The sequence below is a fragment of the Sorex fumeus genome, unplaced genomic scaffold, assembly GCF_029834395.1.
Source record: "Sorex fumeus unplaced genomic scaffold, SorFum_2.1 ptg000061l, whole genome shotgun sequence".
NCBI lineage: Eukaryota > Metazoa > Chordata > Mammalia > Eulipotyphla > Soricidae > Sorex > Sorex fumeus.
The window spans coordinates 280,198-298,762 of NW_026606118.1; the positions used below are offsets into that span (position 1 = coordinate 280,198).

The 18,565-nt window shown below is 52.3% G+C and overlaps 1 protein-coding gene across 1 annotated transcript in view; it reads left to right on the plus strand.

The window, feature by feature from the left end:
• The window catches only part of PDE10A (phosphodiesterase 10A), a 253,490-nt gene that overhangs the window by 201,042 nt on the left and 33,883 nt on the right, over positions 1 to 18,565 (plus strand). The window contains exons 11-13 of the mRNA XM_056126308.1: positions 2,794 to 2,936; positions 4,659 to 4,751; positions 7,096 to 7,282. Coding sequence (XP_055982283.1) covers positions 2,794 to 2,936; positions 4,659 to 4,751; positions 7,096 to 7,282 — 423 coding nt within the window. The remainder of the gene's footprint in view (positions 1 to 2,793; positions 2,937 to 4,658; positions 4,752 to 7,095; positions 7,283 to 18,565) is intronic.

The following is an 18,565-nucleotide window of genomic DNA, read 5'->3' on the forward strand; positions in this document are numbered from 1 at the left end:
CACTGGTGCTGCTTTGGGTGTTGACGTACAGTTCTTGCATGAATATCTACCTCGGGGACGTGCCAAGAGTGGACTTGCGGGACAGGGCCATTATCTGTGCTAGAGTCTCCAGAGCTGCCCCCCGTCTCCCGTGGCCCCCTCGCCGTCTCACATTCCCACCGGCCACGCATGCAAGTTTATTGCCATAGACTCTCATCTTCTCCTATATCCTCATCAACATGCTGTTCTAGACTTTTTTTTTAAGTAATAGGGCTGGAGCGATAGCACAGTGGGTAGAGCGTTTGCCTTGCATGTGGCTGACACGGTTAACCCAAGTTCTATTCCTCTGCTCCTCTCGGAGAGCCCGGCAAGTTACTGAGAGTATCCTGCCTGCACGGCAGAGCCTGGCAAGCTACCTGTGATGTATTCGATATGCCAAACACAGTAACAAGTCTCACAATGTACTGGGCCTGCTCTAGCAAATTGATGAATAACGGGAGGACAGTGACAGTGACAATAGCATCCATCACCGTGTAGGTATGGAATACCAGCTCAGTGGGTTTTTAAGTGGCATTTTCCTACTTACTAATTGTATTCAAAAGCCATTTGTGTCCTGTTGGCCACTTGTTTATCTTCTGTGCTGAAGTATCTGTTGAAATGTGTGAGTTTTCTTGCTCATTCCATTTGTATTGATCATTAACTTTGTAAGATTTTTTTCTTACAGTCTAAAGACAACTCCTAGGCTAGATACAGTAAGATTGACAAATATTTTTTCCTGTATATAGGTCACCATAAACCTTCTTCAGAGTTTTTTTTTTTTTGTGGGGTCTTTTTGGTAGCACAATCCAAGTGAGTTCTAGGAAAGTCCAATTCATAGACTTTTTTATTGCCCATGTTTTTGATGTCATTTCTAAGACTTCCATGCCAGTTAGAAGATTATGGAAATTTACTACAGTATTTTCTTCTATAAGTTTGACAGCTTTGATTTTCACTGGTTTATTTTTTTTTTACCTCAGTTGAGCTGATTTTTGTTAAAGAAATAGGCCTGCTTTATTCCTTTGCCTATTTCTACTGCATCCTTTAATGTCAAAAGTCAGTTGAGCATTATTTCTGGACTCTCAATTCTATTTCTTTCATCTCTGATTTATCATTACCATATCAGTACCATACTTTACTGTCTTCGCTGGTATTTTGTAGAAAGTTTTGAAATTAGGAGGTGTAAATCTTTCAAATTTGTTCTTTCTTTACCATATTTTTGGTTGTTTGGGATCTTTTGCAATTCCAGTGGGTTTTAAAAATTGGATTGTCAATTTCTACAAAGAATTTGAGTGAAATACTGACAGGGATTATGTTAAATCTGTAAATCAGTATGGAGGATATTGACATCTGAATACTATCAAATGTTTTAATACATCAGTATGAAGTATTTTCAAGTTTTCATAATTTAAAGATAATTGAACTTCTCATTTGGTAAAACTATGAGTATTTTATATGGTATCATAAGTGCATTTTAAAATTGTATTTTGAGATTTTTAAAGTTTGAATATATAGAAAAAATGTTGGTGTGCTTTGATTTTCTGCCCTGTAACTTTGATGAACTCCTCTATGTTTTCTCTGTGTGCAGGGTCACGGCATATATGGTCAGCGGTGGTTTTATTTTCTGTACTTTGTGGCATTATTTTTTGTACTTTGCATAATTACCCAATGAGAGCCTCAGTGCAGTGTGAGAGAGATTGCCGGTGTGGGCATCCTTGTGTCTTGTTCCATACCTTTTAGCAGAAGCACCTGCCTTGGCCACCGAGTTTGAAGTCGGGTTTTTATAAACCGCCCTTAGTAAGTCTTCAAGGTAGTTTTTAACCTGGGACGCATCTTCTCCTGAGTCATCAGGGCCCAGGTTCCTCTTGCTCAGATTTTGTGATGGCTGTTTTTCTCGGAGAATGAATTCTTCCTTCCTGAGGAGTAATTTCCTATCTGCCCTCTGATTGGGTGAGGTTGTCACTGACCTGGACAGACTGAATATGATGTTCACGAGAAAACTGTCGCCCAGCCCACGGGGTAATGCTCTGTATCAACAGAAAATAAGTCTGTGCCGAAGAAAGTTGGTGAACAAAAACCCAGAGCAGTGACGTTAAGATGTGGTGCCCTTTCCCGAGTGGAGGGACTCATTTCCTGCAGGGCGTGGTCTGAGGGGCAGCCGCGCCTCCGTTTATCAGCCATCTGAGGGGAGAGAGAGGCTCACATATCGGGGCCTTAGTTTTCCTTTGATGTAAATTATAGATACAAATTCTCCTCCTCTAGCATTGCTCTTGTGAGACGATAACGGATACTTAGACAGTACAAGAAGGTGCGTGACACAGAGTGGTCAGTGCTGGCTGTCCTCGTCATTGGACAGTGCAAGGAACAAATCGCAGCCGCATGCCACTGAGTGCGGGGTGGCTTAGGGGAGATCAGACTGGACAGCGCTTTGCAGCTGCTGTGCAGGCCAGCGGGCGCCAGGCTGCAGGCCACAGAGGCTCAGCGGGCTTGGGTCAGGACCGGCGGCAGAAGGGCTCGCGGGGAGCAGGGCCAGGAGCCGCTGGCCAGGCAGGGGGCCCACGTGGATGCCGGTGTGTGGCGGCTGCTTCCCTGGTCAGCGTGGCCCCGCCACATGCCACGTCAGTGCAGCATCCTGCCTCCAACGTTGGCGTCTGACTAGCTCGGCGCTCACTCCCCCCACGGGAAGCCCGGGGGCCTGGTGGCCTCTGCGGCCCGGCCAGGCGGCCTGCGGTGCTGGAACCTCTCCTGGGCTCACCCGGTTTCCCCTCCTGCTTTCAGATATATGCAAAAAACCTGGTGAATGCCGACCGCTGCGCGCTTTTCCAGGTGGACCACAAGAACAAGGAACTGTACTCGGACCTGTTTGACATCGGGGAGGAGAAGGAGGGGAAGCCCATCTTCAAGAAGACCAAAGAGATCAGGTACAGCCAGCAGTGCAGTCGTTGAGCTGTGATCGCAGTGCCCAGGGCTCCGCCCCCGCTCCTCTGTGCCGCCCCAGGTGCGCTGACAGTCCTTGTCATTCTGTGATATCATTCCCGCCAGGACCCGCCTCCCGAAGGTAGCGCTTCTGGGAATGACATTGCAGAGCCAGCGAACCGCGCCTCAGGAGCGTTAGCGGCACTCCTGGAATGCCGTCTTCCGGAGGCGGTCCTTGTGGAAATCATGAGGAAAAACTTGCTAGTGCTCCCAGGTAGGTACAGGTGTGCCCCGCCTGGGGTGTGCCGAGCCCAGCGCCAGGGCAGCACCTGTCAGCCCAGGGCCCCGAGTGCAGCTAGAGGCCGGGGCCCCGCCCCCGTGCAGTCCCCAAGACCCTCCCAGACCACCACCGTCCCCCACGGCTCTGTGTCTTCTGCCCTGCACACTGGTCCTCCAGAGGGACACGGAGCAGGGCCACTGCCCGCCAGCCCGTGGGATGCCGAGGGCAGGGAGAAGGCGTCCTGCAGGTCGCTGCGTCATGTAGCTGGCTCGTTGTCCCCGGCTCAACGGGTGAGACGGGGCCGGGTCCTTCAGGGGCCTTAGTAGGTCCTGGAGAGTGAGCAACTGAGCTTGGTGGCTGGGCTGGGCCCCCCGGGCCCAAGAGAGAGCACGGGGCACCCAGCCCGCCCGCAGTTGATGCTGTGCCGTGGAGGCAGGGGTGTGTGTGTGTGGGAGGCGCATCTGACCCCCACGCGGGCTGCGGGCCGGGCCAGCGTTCTCACGCTTGAGCCACCAGGGAGAATTAGGTGGGGCAGACAGTCTGGTCTCTGGGAAGTGCTGGGCTCACTGGCACATGGAAGGAGAACCACTCACGGCCAGCTCTCTGCTGGCACAGGGTGGAACTTCATTTCGGCAGCAGTGATTTCTCGTGCCATCCAGAATGTGTCATTATGAAACGATCTCGCGTGTGGGTCTTGTGGGTTGCAGATCTCTTTCTTCCTCTAGTAGGTTTGGAACTGAGGGCAGTTATGATGAAAGTGTTCTGAAACTTTATAACCGAGACTTTGTTAAAATTCTGATCTTAGATATTAAAACATGAGTATAATTGGATAATGCGTGTAATGTTGACTTTTTTTAAATTAGAGGAATAAAAGCATTACAAGTCGTAAATTGTGTTATTTTCTATAGTTGTGTTTTGCACATGCTGATAACATTAAATGCCTGTAAAGTAACTTGGGGCTTAACCTGCAAGCTTGGGCTTATGTGTGGTGGAATGTTCTTGTTCATACCTGCTTTCCCGCTTTCATTGTGTCACGAAGAGTTGAGAAATGTCGGCAAGTTCCTGAACCCACTGGGTCTCAGATTGCCACAGTTGGAGCATCTTGTAAATTATGAAGCATTCTGAAAATATTAAAGATTACGACTGTTCATTGCAGTAGAGTGCTAGTCAATCTCTTCATTTCAGGCGGCATCCAGTGTAACTTCATGAATTGTGAATTATTTCTTGAAACAAGGTTCTCAAGTGATTACTATGCACTGTTTTCTGATTTACCTTTAAATATTATGTAGTGAAAAGATGATCTGGAGTGCATACATGTAAAATTGATACAAGTGTTTAAATAGCACAGTGCTTTTTAAAAAATCAGAATGCGGAAGTGGTGGAACCTTCTGGAATCTTTGGAGAGACCTGTGTTTTAATTAGCGCTCTCCTCTCTTTGTGTGTGCAGATTTTCCATCGAGAAAGGCATCGCCGGGCAAGTCGCGAGAACGGGGGAGGTCCTGAACATTCCCGATGCCTATGCAGACCCGCGCTTCAACAGGTGAGCAGTGGGGGGGCTGCCCCCGTCCACAGCCCGCCCTGGCTGCTCCCCAGGGCTCGCTCAGAAGTTAGTGGGTTCAGATAGGCGTGCAGTGGCGGGTGTGAGGCCACAGGCGGAGTCCAGCACGAGGAGCTCCTGGTGCTGTGAGCAGCAGGAAGGCCAGGGGCTCTCGCCACGCTGGGCGGCTCACCAGAGTCGCCACACTCAGTGCCCAGAGCTGGGCCAGGGCGCCATGCAGCACTCTGGATGCCAGGCCTCTCACTTACTATCTCTACGTAGACCTGGAGTCCTTTCTGAGCTTCTTTGACACTCGGGTGCCTCATCTTTAAAATGGGCACAATAATGCTGCCTCTTTTGTAGTCTAGGTATTATTTTATGAAAGTGTTTATAAAAAAAAACTGACACTGTCACCGTCACTGTCCTCCCGTTGTTCATCAGTTTGCTCGAGCGGGCCCAGTAACATCTCTGTTGTGAGACTTGTTGTTACTGTGTCTGGCATATCGAAGACATCATGGGTAGCTTGCCAGGCTTTGCCCTGTGGGCGAGATACTCTTGGTAGCTTGCTGGGCTCTCTGAGAGGGGCGGAGAAATCGAACCTGAGTTGGCAGGGTTGGCCGTGTGCAAAGCAAACGCCCCACTGCTGTGCTATTGCTCCCACCCTACTACTCTGTGTTACTCCTACTCCTTGTTATTAAATCTAGCAACTTTAATAACATAGAGTAGGAATTTAGACAGCTTCAACTTCCGTCAAATATGATTAAGATGGCTATTATAATAACTTATTAAGATTTTTTTGTAGTCCAGAGACTACAAAACCCAGCTCCCAGAAGCACGTGGCTGCAAATGCAACCACGTGACATCTTATTATCTCATTCTTACTTTGGACAGCCTGGCAGGCTACCGAATGTAACCTGCCCACATGGCAGAGTCTGGCAAACTCCCCATGGCGTACCCAATATGCCAAATACCAGTAATAATGATGGGTCTTATTCTCCTAACCCTGAAAGAGCCTTGAATTTGGCACTTTAAAATCTCAAGGCTAGGATGAAGGGGACGTTACTGGGGCCTGCTCGAGGCAATCGACGAAAAACAGGATGATCATGATTAAGATTTTTGTCTGTCTTTGAGTTTCTTTGGAGAATTAGAAACCAAGTTATGCATTCTGATTTTAATAACTCTCTAGTCATTGAAAATCCCAAGATCTGTGCGATCACTGTCTTTCCAGCAGTTTTCAAGATCTTTCTTTCTTTTTGGTATTTAATTCATGTCAACTATGTATAACAGAACAGTTATGTTCAAGCTTAGTCAAAGGGTTTTCCAAAAATTGAGTGTGCTGAAAAAGTTTCTAAAGAAAAGCTAATAGCTTTTGTACTGAAACATTGAAAATACTTCTTATATGGAACCTTGATGTAAAAGTTTGTGAGTAGTCTTAAGATGAAAACACAAGCAACGGATTGTGCAGAGAGCTTATATCCATGAAATATTTGTATCTAAAACATATAAGTAACCCTTTCCAACATGATACCAAGACACTTATTTAATAAAAGGGACACGAGATGTTAACAGGCTCTCCAAGAGAAGGCGTAGGAATCAGTCAGACACAGGGAAAAGTGGTTGGCAGGAGGGAAGCACGTTTTGCTGGAAATCAGCAAGAAAAAAGTATTTGCTCTCAACCAGGAGCCAGCAAACTGCCCACTTAAGAATCGGGTGGTAGGGGCTGGAGCGATAGCACAGCAGGGAGGATGTTTGCCTTACACGTGGCCGATCTGGGTTCAATCCCCAGCATTCCATATGGTCCCCTGAGCCCCACCAGGAGTGATTCCTGAGTGCAGAGCCAGGAGTAACCCCTGAGCATCGCCGAGTGCGATGTCCCCCTTCACCGCCCCCCAAACGAAAAGAATCAGGTGGTAAATACCGTGACTCTATAGCCTCAGTGGCAGTCTGAACCCTGAGAGGGTGCTGTTGGTAGGGGTGGTCCCTGAAGGGTGGCCGTGGGCCTCAGAGGGACATGCTGGCTGGCCCGTGGGTGGGGGCTTCTCTGCTCCCCTTGTTGCAGCCAAGCTCAGAGGGTGTGTCCCTTTACGCCCATTCTGGGCTCTCCCTCTGGGTCCTTTGCCTGGTGTCATGAGTGGTTTCAGGGTGATCCATGGGCAGGGTCATTCCTGGGGACAGACCTGGACACAGGCACCCACTGCTCTGGGCATGCTGGAGGCTCAGTGCCCCCACGGCCCAGACTCGGGAGCCCAGACTCGGCTCCAGCCCGCTCTCTGGGGCCGCTGGTTGGCAGGTGGTGGGTGTGGCCGGCGGGGGTCCGAGCGCGCCCTGAGCCTGCCCTGTCCCACAGGGAAGTGGACCTGTACACTGGCTATACCACCCGCAACATCCTCTGCATGCCCATCGTGAGCCGCGGCAGCGTCATCGGCGTGGTGCAGATGGTGAACAAGATCAGCGGCAGTGCCTTCTCCAAGACGGACGAGAACAACTTCAAGATGTTTGCTGTCTTCTGTGCTTTAGCCTTACACTGTGCCAACGTGAGTCCTCTCCGGCCGCGCCCCTGCAGCGTCAGGCTCCCGTCTCCCACGCACACTGACCGCGGGGTGCCGGAGGGGTGCGAGCCTTGCCCGCGGCCAGACCCCCATTGAACCCACGCGGGCCCTGTGTGCTGGTGGTGGTCAGGGGCGCGGGCTCTGCTGTGGCGCCCCCTCCCCGCCACCAGAGAGCCTCCCCCCAGGAGCCAGCAGCAATGAGTCTGGGTGGGAATTCCAGGGAAATGCTCTGGGACGCCTTGGAAGGAAAAGAATCTCTGAGTATTTTCCGCTCACTTCAAGTGTGACTTTGTTAGAAAGAAAGAGAAGCGGAGTTTAGCATGAAGGTGAACGTCCGAGCTTTTCTGAAATGTATTTTATCCTGTCTCAGGCGGCAGATGAGGAGAATCGCGTAGTCCCTTGCTTGTCCTGTGCCATGCATCTTAGATTCTTGAAAGGTGGCAACGACTTGGATTTGACACCAACCAGAGAAGTTTCTTTCTGTGGAAGGTGAAGCTGTAACTTTGACCTCCCGCAGGCCCGCCCCAGAGAAGGCGAAGTGACGTCCGTTGGTTACATCCGGTGTCACTTGTAACTGTTAACAGTTTTTAATTTTTGATAATAATCTTTATAGAGCGATAGCACAGCAGTAGGGCATTTGCCTTGCATGCAGCCAGCCCGGCCAAGTCGGGTTTGATTCCTCCGCCCCTCCCGGAGAACCTGGCAAGCTACCGAGAGTATGTCGCCCACATGGCAAAGCCTGGCAAGCTCCCCGTGACGTATTCGATATGCCAGACACAGTCACAACAAGTCTCATGATGGAGACGTGACTGAGCCCGCGCAAGCAAATCGATGAATAACGGGAGGACCGTGACTATGATCATAATCTTTATTTTTAATAATTTATTTTTCAGCAGAGTAGTTTTTATTGAAACTTGCTTAGAAAGGTGTGAGAGGAGAAAAGGAGGGGAAATATGTGTTCAATAGAGAACATGGGCTTCTCCAGAGCGGAAATAAGCACGTAAAAAAATACAGACATGAGCAGGCAAGACCCGTATTCAAGGGACAACACGGGCTTGAAGAGCGAGCCGACAGTAGTGGTTTTTGTTAGCTGCTCATCAGTAGTCTGTAAACTCTAGAAATCCTTTAGTGATGGTTCTGGAGTTTTGAAGTTAGGGGTATTTTTATTATTATCCCCTTTACCGAGCAAAAGTAGCATACATGGGAGATACCACCTAATAATGTAGAGAAAATGCTGATTGAAAATAGAACCGAGTCTCATGAAACAAGCTGGAAGCAGTGAAGGCCGTGAGGAGGTTCGGCCCGAGAGTGGCCGGTAGAAAGCTCTGTGCAGAGCGCCCGGACTGACCCCTCCCTGCTGCCCCTGGCCTTCATGGTTCTGGAGCTAGTGGAAGAGACGTGTGCAGTTTCGCGTCAGACTTCCCTGTGCTCGCGAGCTCTTTCCTATCTAAAGAGACACTGGCGACCCGCGAGGGTCCCAGCACAGAGCTGCAGAGAAGGACGCTTCCTGCGCACTGGCAGAGTTCAGATTGGCTTCTGTCTCTTCAGAGGTAGGGCCCCCGGCAATACTCCGGCACCCTGACTCTGTGCTTGGGAGCAAGCGGTGAGGGCCAGACTGCGGTCAGCTGCTGGCCCAGCAAGTGCCCTGACATGGCCGGCTTGTCCTGGCCACGAGAAGCGTGGCCCTCTGCTCAGCAGCCGATCTTACTCTTCTTTATTTGTTTCTGTTTGGGGGCCGTACTCGGCTGTGCTCAGGGATCACTCCTGGCAGGCTCAGGGTCCCTGTGGAGTGCAGGGGCTTGACCCACGCTGGTGCACGCACAAGGCTGGGGCCTTCCGCACTGTCCTCTGCCCAGTCCCGTCAGCATCCATTTTCTTGCTCCAGCTGTCGTTCCCATTCTTTGGAAGCCATGGGCTGGGCTCCCATGCATGAGCACAGTCAGGAGTTTGGTTGCAGCAATGGCTCATGCTTCTGCTACCCCGGGTTCAGGTGCCGGTGAATGGGGCAGGCTGAGATCGAGGGGACCCTTAATGACTGTCAGCTGAAATGTGTTTGTGTTCTGTTGCTGTTTATGGAAGGACTTAGTGCCGCTCTCAGGTCTCATTAGCAGGACTTTCCAAATGTCTCACTTCCATAAGCGCCGCTCTCTCTCACTGTGTCCAGAGAGGATTATCAGCCATCAGAGGAGGGGCTGTTGTCCTGTAGGTCCGAATCCACGTGCTTTGAGATGTTCTGTGCTTGCAAGACTGTGCTGAGTCTGTGCGCCCGAGGTGTCAGTTGGCCCGCAGGCTTCCGGGGCAGGCACCCTGATCGGACACCTGACCCCGGATTCACTCGGGATTCACATCAGTCAGAGCAAGGAGAGCAAGGGTCGTGGCCCCGCTTACAGGCCCTGCCGCTCTGACTGGTGAGGGGCGTGGTGCAGGGCAAAGGGTTCAAGTAGCTTCCCCGAGATCCAGCGTGTTCTTGCCGTGGGCCGCGCTGGTACGCCCCGTCCTCTGTGCCCGGTGAGGGAGCCGGGGGAGTAGTCACAGTCTGGCTCTGCCATCAGGGTTTGCTCTCGCCACTCCTAGTGAGTCTAAGGTTTCTCCGACACAGAGCCTGGCAGCTCCCTGAGCTGCCCTGCAGGGCGACTCCTGCCCCGTCCCTGTCTTCACCTGGGGGGCACGCGGGGCTGGTCTTGCCCCCAAAAGACTCCAGTCCAGAGAAATGTCCCGGTGGGAGGCTGGATGGCGCCTGCTCCGATCAGCATTAGGAACAGACCTGCTCCCTCCCCGCTCAGGGCTCACAGAGAGGGACCGAATCCCATCCCGGCCCAGGCACTTGCGTGGGCTTTGCTCGGCAGCTTGTTTGTGAGGGGAGAGTCCTGTGAGGAGGAAACCCTTGTGGCACGCACTGTCCCAAGAGCTCCAGACCGCTGCCTTTCCCTCCGTGCTCCGCTCGTGTCCGCAGAACACGAGCCAGTCATGGCCCGGGTCTCGGGGACGCGAGGGACACAGGCAGAGCTCAGCGCCTTTGGGCTTGGCTCTGAGGGGCTCCGATTAGGCTCAGAGCACCACAGCGCTTGGCCAGGCTGTCACCCGGCCTGCTTCCGGGAGGAAAACATGAAAGTTGCTTCTGCTAAAGAAGGTGGTAATGAAGAGAGAGAGCGCATGTGTGTGCATGTGTATGTACATGTATGTCTGTGTCTGTGCATGTATGCACGCATGTGTCTGTGCGTGTGTGTCTGTGCATGTGTGTGCGTGTGTGCATGTGTGTGTCTGTGCCTGTGTGTGCACGTGTGCATGCGTGTGTGTTTGTACGTGTGTGTGTATGTGTCTGTGTGTCTGTGTATGCATGTGCGTGCATGTATGTGTGTCTGTGTGTGCATGTGTATGTCTATGTGTGTGCGTGTGTGTCTGTGTATGTGTGTATCTGTATCTGTGTGTGCGTGTGTGTCTATGTGTGCATGTGTGCGTGTCTCTGTGCATGTGTGTATCTGTGTGCATGTGTGTGTATGTGTGCGTGCATGTGTGTGCACATGTGTGTCTGTATGTGCATGCATGTGCATGTGTGCGTGTGTGTATGTGTGTCTGTATGTGTATGTGTGTGCCTGTGTTTGTGTGTGTGTATGTATGTGTGTGTGCATGTGTGTGCATGTGCTTGTATGTATGTTTGTGTGTGTACGTACGTGCGTGCACATGCGCACACACGTGAGCAGGGCTGTTGTCTCTACTCCTGTTGGCACGGGTGACCATGTGTGATGGAGACCGGCCCCTCCCCATCGGCCCTTGTCACGCCCTTCCTTGCTTCCCCCTCCGCCCTGCTCTGTCCGTCTCCCTCCCATAGCGTCCAGCGCCGTGCTCTGCTCGGCTGATTTTCCCCCCATTTCTGAGATTGCTGCTGATGAATAAGGGGGATGCTACTCGAAGAGACAGGTTTTTCTTTTGAGAAACTAGAAGAGCCAGTTAACTTATTCATACATGTTATGATCTTAAGGAAATAACGTGATGCGGTGCAGAACGCCGAGAGGCTAGTGCTGTGTGTCGCCCCTTCCGTCTGTAGAGCAGATGCGCTCTGCATCTTTGGGAGCAGAGGACGTTCAGCCTTCAAGGCGTGTGGGGAAATGACCGCAGTGGAAGGCAGGTGGGGCAGGTGGAACACGTGGCCTGACCTTCACCAGCCCCGAGTGTGGCTGTCTCTTCTGCAGCAGAGGCAGGAGGCGCTAATGAAATTGCCCATGTGCTGAACACGTCATGTGTGCACACACAGCTCAGGCATGCCACGGTCCTGCGGTCCTGCGTGTGGCTCTGTGAGCAAGAAAGGGGAGGCAGGGGTGCCAGTTCCCAGTCAGAGTGACACTCTGCTCCAAGTCCCACAGGTGACAGGGCGCTGGGGAGAGCTGCCCTTGCACTTGGGCAGGGAGGGCTCAGGAGTGGTGATGCTTTTTGCCAGAAAAGGGGAGAATGTTTAGGAAAAGCACAGAAGTGATGATGTCGATGAGAGGCTAAAGATTCGGTCCATAAAATAATTCAGAGTAGATGGAACTCTTAACAGCCAGGCGATGCGATTCCAGGGAGAATGATGTCTTTCAGTTGAGTTTTTTAGATGATGTGCTGACGCTGAGTAGAACTTTGAGTTCTACGCATTCCCAAACTTTCCATAGACATCACATGATCACTTGGTCACTTGGCATCCCATTACACATCCATTGGCTCGAGCGGGTGCCAGTAGCATCTCCATTCGTCTCTGTCACGTGCTAGCATAGCCCAATGGTGTCTGCCCGCTCCAGAAACACAAAGAGCCTCAAACCATTCATTCAGGGTTTTGATGAAGAAGTCTGACCATCTCATAGGTGGGCAGCAATGCAATCTTTTGACGTCCCGTGGAACCCAGTCGGTAATGGCTCTAGTCCAGCGGTTGTCTCGAAATCTCATTACGTGTCCAGCCCATCTGATTTTCGACACCTTGGCAAACAAGACAGCATCCCTGATTCTTGATCGTCGACAGAGTTCAGAACTCCGGATTCTTTCTCTCGCTTGAGTGAAGTGTGATACTCCAAGCATAGCTCTTTGGATTCCTCTTTGGGAGACCTGAATAGCGTTCTCATCCTGTTTTTGTAGGGCCCAGGTCTCTGAGGCGTATGTTAGTGCAGGAAGAACGGTGGAATCGAAGAGATGTGCCCGGAGCCGGAGGTTCTTCGTCCTCTTAGCTATTTCTTCGATGCTCTTGAAGGCGGTCCAAGCCGCTCTCTTCCTCCTGCGCAACTCAGGTGCCAGGTCATTCATCATGTTGAGTTCTCGACCTGGGTACACATAACTGTTGACTAGAAGGCGCATTTCCAAGAGTGTGTGCTCACTACAGGGTGTGATACTCTGCTGTGCTCTGTAGGATCTAGACCCCTTCCTCCAAATACCATGCGTTCAGACCTTGCCCCTGCCCAAATCCCTTCCTGACTCTTGTTCCTTCCTGACTTAGAATGTGCTGGTTTGGGTGCCACACCCAAGGGAGCTCGTTCTGTCCCTGTCCTTCCTGCCATTATCAGCACTGTAGATCGTGGTGCCCAAAATACAAATTGGCTGACTTCACTCAGCGTGGTGGCTTCCATTTCTAACCATGTTAGAGCAAATTGCCTGATTCCACCCTTCCTTGCAACTGTAGTATTCCACAGCATATAGCACATCTTCAGATCCCGTCACTGGACAATTAGGTTGATTCTGTATCTTAGCTCTTGGATTGAATGCAGAAATGAATTACTGGTATGCATGCATCCTTTTCAAAGAGAGAGAGAAAGAGTTTGCTGTCCTAGGGCTATCACAGATCACAGATCATCCTGTTATTCGTCGATTGCCTCGAGCAGGCCCTAGTAACGTCTCCTTCATCCTAGCCTTCCTAGGGCTATATTGAGTGAAATACTCCAGAAGAGAGACAAACACAGGGTGCTCTCACTTATCTGTGGTGTCCAGAATACTGGGTAGGAAATGTACTGTAGCAAAAGAGGATGCCTAGGTCACCCTTGACCCCTGTGTTTAGAGAGGAGAAGGACAGAGAGGAAAGAAATCAAGGGGAAGAAGAGGACAGGAAGTGGTGGGTGTTCAGGTCTGAGGGATTCGGTTGTGCTGGTGCTGTGAGGGTGCAGCCATACGCCCGAAACAGACTCACGGAACTGACGCCGGGAGCTCTAGGTGCAGCCAGTGGAACTCTGTAAGGTGCCTGTCAAGGTGGCAGGTGGGGATGGGTGGGGTTGGGGTGGGGGGAATCTGGGACACGGGGGGAGGGAAGTTGACCCTGGGGTGGGGTTGGTGTTGAAATACGAGGCGCCCAAAGCTCAGCTGTCAATAACTTGGTAACTCACAGTTCTTTCACTTAAAAACAGAAAGACAGGGGCCGGAGCAATAGCATAGCGGGTAGGACGTTTGCCTTGCACGTGGCCGACCTGGGTTCAATCCCCCGGCATCCCATAGGGTCCCCCAAGCACTGCCAGGAGTAATTCCTGAGTGCAGAGCCAGGAATAACCCCTGAGCATCGCTGGGTGTGACCTGAAAAAGCACAAAAAAAAAAACCCAGAAAGACAATATGCTGAATATATTATAAAACTCAAACTTGGTATCATGTAGACATACTTATTACCTTTCACTCTCCACCATTGTCTTTGTGGTGGGGAACGCCTGGCAACACTCAAAACTTACTCCTGATTGTGTGCTCATGGGTCTCTCTGGGTGTGTCCAGGAGACCATTGTGGTGTCAGGGATGGGACCAGGGCTGGCCAGGTGCGAGGAAGGGCCTTCACCCCTGTACCAGAGATGACCCCGTTTCCCACCTTCTAAAGGGGAAGTGAGCTTGCTCCCTGATGCCTCTATCTCCGCTTGATGATTGGGAACAATTCTGGGAATTAATAACTCCAGGTCACTGCAGGAGGCTGAGGGCATAGGGATGAAGGTCTAACCTGGTCAGCCCGGCTTCCTTTCATCATCCTTATTTACTCAGGATCACTTATCACTTATCACTTAACTTCCCGTTAGTCGTCGATTTGCTCAAGCGGGCGCCAGTAACGTCTCCATTTGTCCCTGTCGCGTGCTAGTGTAGCCCAATGGCATCTGTTTGCTCTGGGAACATGAAGACCCTCAAACTGATCGTTCATGATCTTCACGAAGAAGTCTGACCACCTGGTAGGTGGGCGGCCACGCAGTCTTTTGACATCCCGTGGAATCCAATCAGTAACAGGTCTAGTCCAACGGTCGTCTTTAAATCTCATTACGTGACCAGCCCATCTGATTTTCGACACCTTGGCAAATGAGACAGCGTCCCTGATCCTTGATCGTCGACGGATGTCAGAACTCCGGATTCGTTCTCTCATTTGAGTGAAACGTGATATTCCAAGCATAGCTCTTTCTATTCTTCTTTGGGAGACCTGAATGGCGTTCTCATCTTGTTTGCGTAGGGCCCAGGTCTCTGAGGCATATGTTAATGCAGGAAGAACAGTGGAATCAAAGAGATGTGCCCGGAGCCGGAGGTTCTTCGTCCTCTTAGCTATTTCTTCGACGTTCTTGAAGGCGTTCCAAGCCGCTCTCTTCCTCCTGCGCAGCTCGGGTGCCAGGTCATTTGTCATGTTGACCTCTCGACCTAGGTACACATAGCTGTTGCATTCGGAGATGGTCGTTCTGTTGAGAGCGAATGGGGCATCAGGAACGAGGCTGTTTCTCATAAACATTGTCTTCGTAAGATTCAGCTGTAGTCCTACCTTTCCACACTCACGGTCAAAGTCGGCCAGGATATTCTTGTGATTTGAAGAATCTCCACAGCCATTTTCAGTAAACCCCAGTTTATTTTTACACAGATAGCTGGGTTAAGACTTCCTCTGGCTAAATAAGATTTAAATTGATCTCATTGGTTTACTAGAGAACCAGCAAGAAGGAGCTAAGGAAAGCTCCTCCTGACGTTGTCCCCATAAGAGCGGTTCGGGGCCCCAGGGTCCCGCCGGCGCCTCTGAGAGGCAGAGCGCGTGTTGGCGGCTCGTTCCCTGCTCTCTCCTAAGTTAGACTGTTTCATTGTCAGTGGAATGTCGCACACGAGAATCACTGTCTCCCTCCCCCACTGACTTCACTTCAGATGAAGGATTTGGGGAACTTTTGCCATATTTGGACATCTCAGTACGGCTACACCCCCCTGCCGTGCAGACAGGGCCCGGCTCTGCCTTTCATCCTGCCTGGCCTTTAGAGGCAGACCCTCTGGGTGGTCCGCTTCCAGAGCGGTGGTGATCACGCTGCGTGTGGGCACCGCGGCTGCAGTAAGGACTGTTGTGGGCCCGTGTGGGACAGACGCTTCTCAGCAGCCCCCTCCCTGCCCACCCTCTGGGCGGCCCCGGTGTGGTTCATCCTTGGGGCGGCCGCTTCTCTTCTTGGATTTACCCAGGTGCCTGACTCCCTGTTTCCTTGCCTGACACTTTGATTCATCCGGAATCACAGCCCACGCGTGTGGATTTGTGTGTCCCACGGCTCCATGTGGCATGTTATGACCCGCGTTCCTGCCAGTCCTCTGCCGTGTGGCCTGTGGCGTGTCCAATGCGTGTGTGGGTGCCAGTGCGGGAGGTCTCAGGGCTGGCCTGTTGCTTCTCCACTGGCCAGAGCTGTGCCCAGCTCTGGCTTTCGACAGCCCCGGGACCCGCTCCTCTTCCCCCACCCCCCACCCCGCTCCACCAGCAGGCAGGGCCCTTGTCAGACCCCTGCTTCTGCAGGGGGGCGGGGGGGGGGCGTATTCTCACCCCTGCAGGCTCCTGACGGAAACCCTAGCCACATCGGTAAGTGACAGGTGGGCTGCCCCTGAGATTCCCCCATTCAGCAAATGGGGGACACGTTTGCTGTTTATAGTGGCAGGTGGTCGGTGATCACGCCTTCCTGCCATCAACTGTGAAGCCGCCAGCACCTGCAGCTCCCTGCACCCAGGGGTGCTCCGCAGGGGAATGCCTTGCCGTGGTCTTCTCAGTGTTGCATGTACAACAACACCTGAAAGGCCGTGTGTCCCCGGGGTGGGCAGCATGTCCAGTGCTGAGGGCTGTGGGGTAATCTCATATGAGCGTGGGCTCACGTGAGCAGCTGTCATCGCCCAGAACCTGACCCGGCTCATCCGTGTGTGGGTGCAGGCTGGCCCACCAGCACATCGCTGGACGTGCAGTGGCTGCCAGGGCCTCCGAGTTGGACCCGGAAGCTCAGCTCTAGGCAGCAGACCCAGAGTTGCACCTGACCGCAGCTGCTGTGTGTTCTCATGGCCCCACGCGTGGGTGTGGGTCAGCCTCAGTGCGTCAGGAAGTTGCAGGGACACTGGGGGACATGGGTTCCAGGGAGCGGGGCACTGTCCTGGCTGAGGGCCGTGATGCTCCCGTGGTCGGAGGAGCCACATGGCACCCGCCCTACGCCCTGCTCCTGTCTGGGGAGGCCTCGCCCAGCAGCAGGGCCCTTCCTGGCAGGGGGCCCCAGAGCCAGCAGCAGCTGATGGGCACTCAGAAGCCACGGGTGGACGGGGCTGAGCCTCATGGTCCTGCTCTTGTGGGCAAGCTGCTGGCGTGGTCACAGGCACAGAGGACAGAACTTGGTGAAAGGAGCCGCTGAAAGCCCTAGACCTTGAGGCAGTGCTGAGACCTGGGGACTTTCAGACGAGGAGCTAGGCCTGTTCTGGTGCCCATGGGCTCCCGGGACACCCATGGGCTGAAAGGCACCGGGGTGTCCTCTGTGCTGTCTGGGCACCCATGGGCTGTTTGGGTGCTGTAGGCTGCCTGGGCACCCGTGGGCCATCTGGGCACCTGTGGTCTGTCTGGGTGCTGTGGGCTGTCCGGGCTTCTGTGGGTTCTCTGTGTCTCTGCTTCTGTGGAAAGCGAATGGGTTTCCCGCCAAGGCAGGTGTTTGGGTGCATTTCCGCATCACTCACCCAGTTCCTGTGTTGGCCCAGGTCCCCGTGGTAGGACAGTGGACAGTGTGAAGCTGCTAGGGGTTCTGCCTCTGAAGTGTGCATCGGTTCCTTTCCTGCTGCCCTCAGACCTGCTGCTTGGGATGGTTGTGGAACTCGTGGATTCACATACGCACCTTCTCCATGAGTCCGCTATCTCCAAACTGCTCATCACTTTGATGGCAGAGGATAGTCAGCATTTTGTTCCTAGGAGGATATTCAGAGAAGCACAGCATTTAATCAGAACTTTCAATGTGCAAGTGACCCGCTAACTAGAAGTTTGGGTGCATCTGGCAAGTAGACTCATGCTAAGGGGAGAATCACTGTATCACTGTCATCCTGCTGTTCATCGATTGCCTTGAGCAGGCCCCAGTAATGTCTCCTTCGTCCTAGCCGTGAGATTTTAGCGAGTGCCACATTCAAGGCTCTTTCAGGGTCAGGAGAATGAGATTCATCATTGTTACTGGGTTTTGGCATATTGAATATGCCAGGGGGAGTTTGCCAGACTCTGCCGTGTGGGCAGGACACTTTCGGTAGCCTGCCAGGTTCTCCAGAGTAAGAACTAGATAGTAAGATTAAGTAAGCATTCGTGGCTGTGCGCTTCCAGGAGCTGGGTTTTAGAGTCTCTGGGTCTTGGCCATTGATGGGATTACATGGCGCCACTAGGGGCAGTTGGTGTGTGTCATGCTTACCTACTGGAAGTTGGGGGATCTGGCTGGAGGAGGCCCAGTCCCAATCTGAGCAGGCTTGGAGATCTCAGCCCTGGGTCCCATATGCCTCTGCTGGTTCCTTCATGCATGAGGCTTGTCTGAACGTGTGGAGAGTGGTCTTAGGCATGGCTGTGGCTGGTTCTGGAGGTCTTCGGGTAGAAACACTTTGGAAACGGCTGTTTTCACATTTCCTCACTGTTCTGAGACCTCTTTTCCTGAAATGTGTGTAACAAGGGCACCAATCATCACATGCCTTTAACAATTCTGGGAGCTGGACAATTTTTAAATAACAGAGTTGGGTTATAGGTGCATTCCGCACTGAAGGTGGGTTGCGAGCACAGTGCAGTGAGTCTCCACTCTACCATCGGCAGAACGAAACATCCACCCCCCACCAGTTCTCTGGGCCCCTCTGGGATTCCTCTTCCTTACTCTCCCACCATCCTTCCTCTCGCACCCCGGTGGTTTATCACCCTCAACTTGCCTATCATCCGTGCATATCCCTTGCTGTTTCTAGGGTGACTTCACATGATGGAATCATACCATGCCTGCGCTGATCTGGCTGCGTGCTCTCAATAGAACGAGTTTGAGATTTGCGGTGGAGTCCCACGCACAGTCAGTCCTTTCCTCCGCCATGGTGTA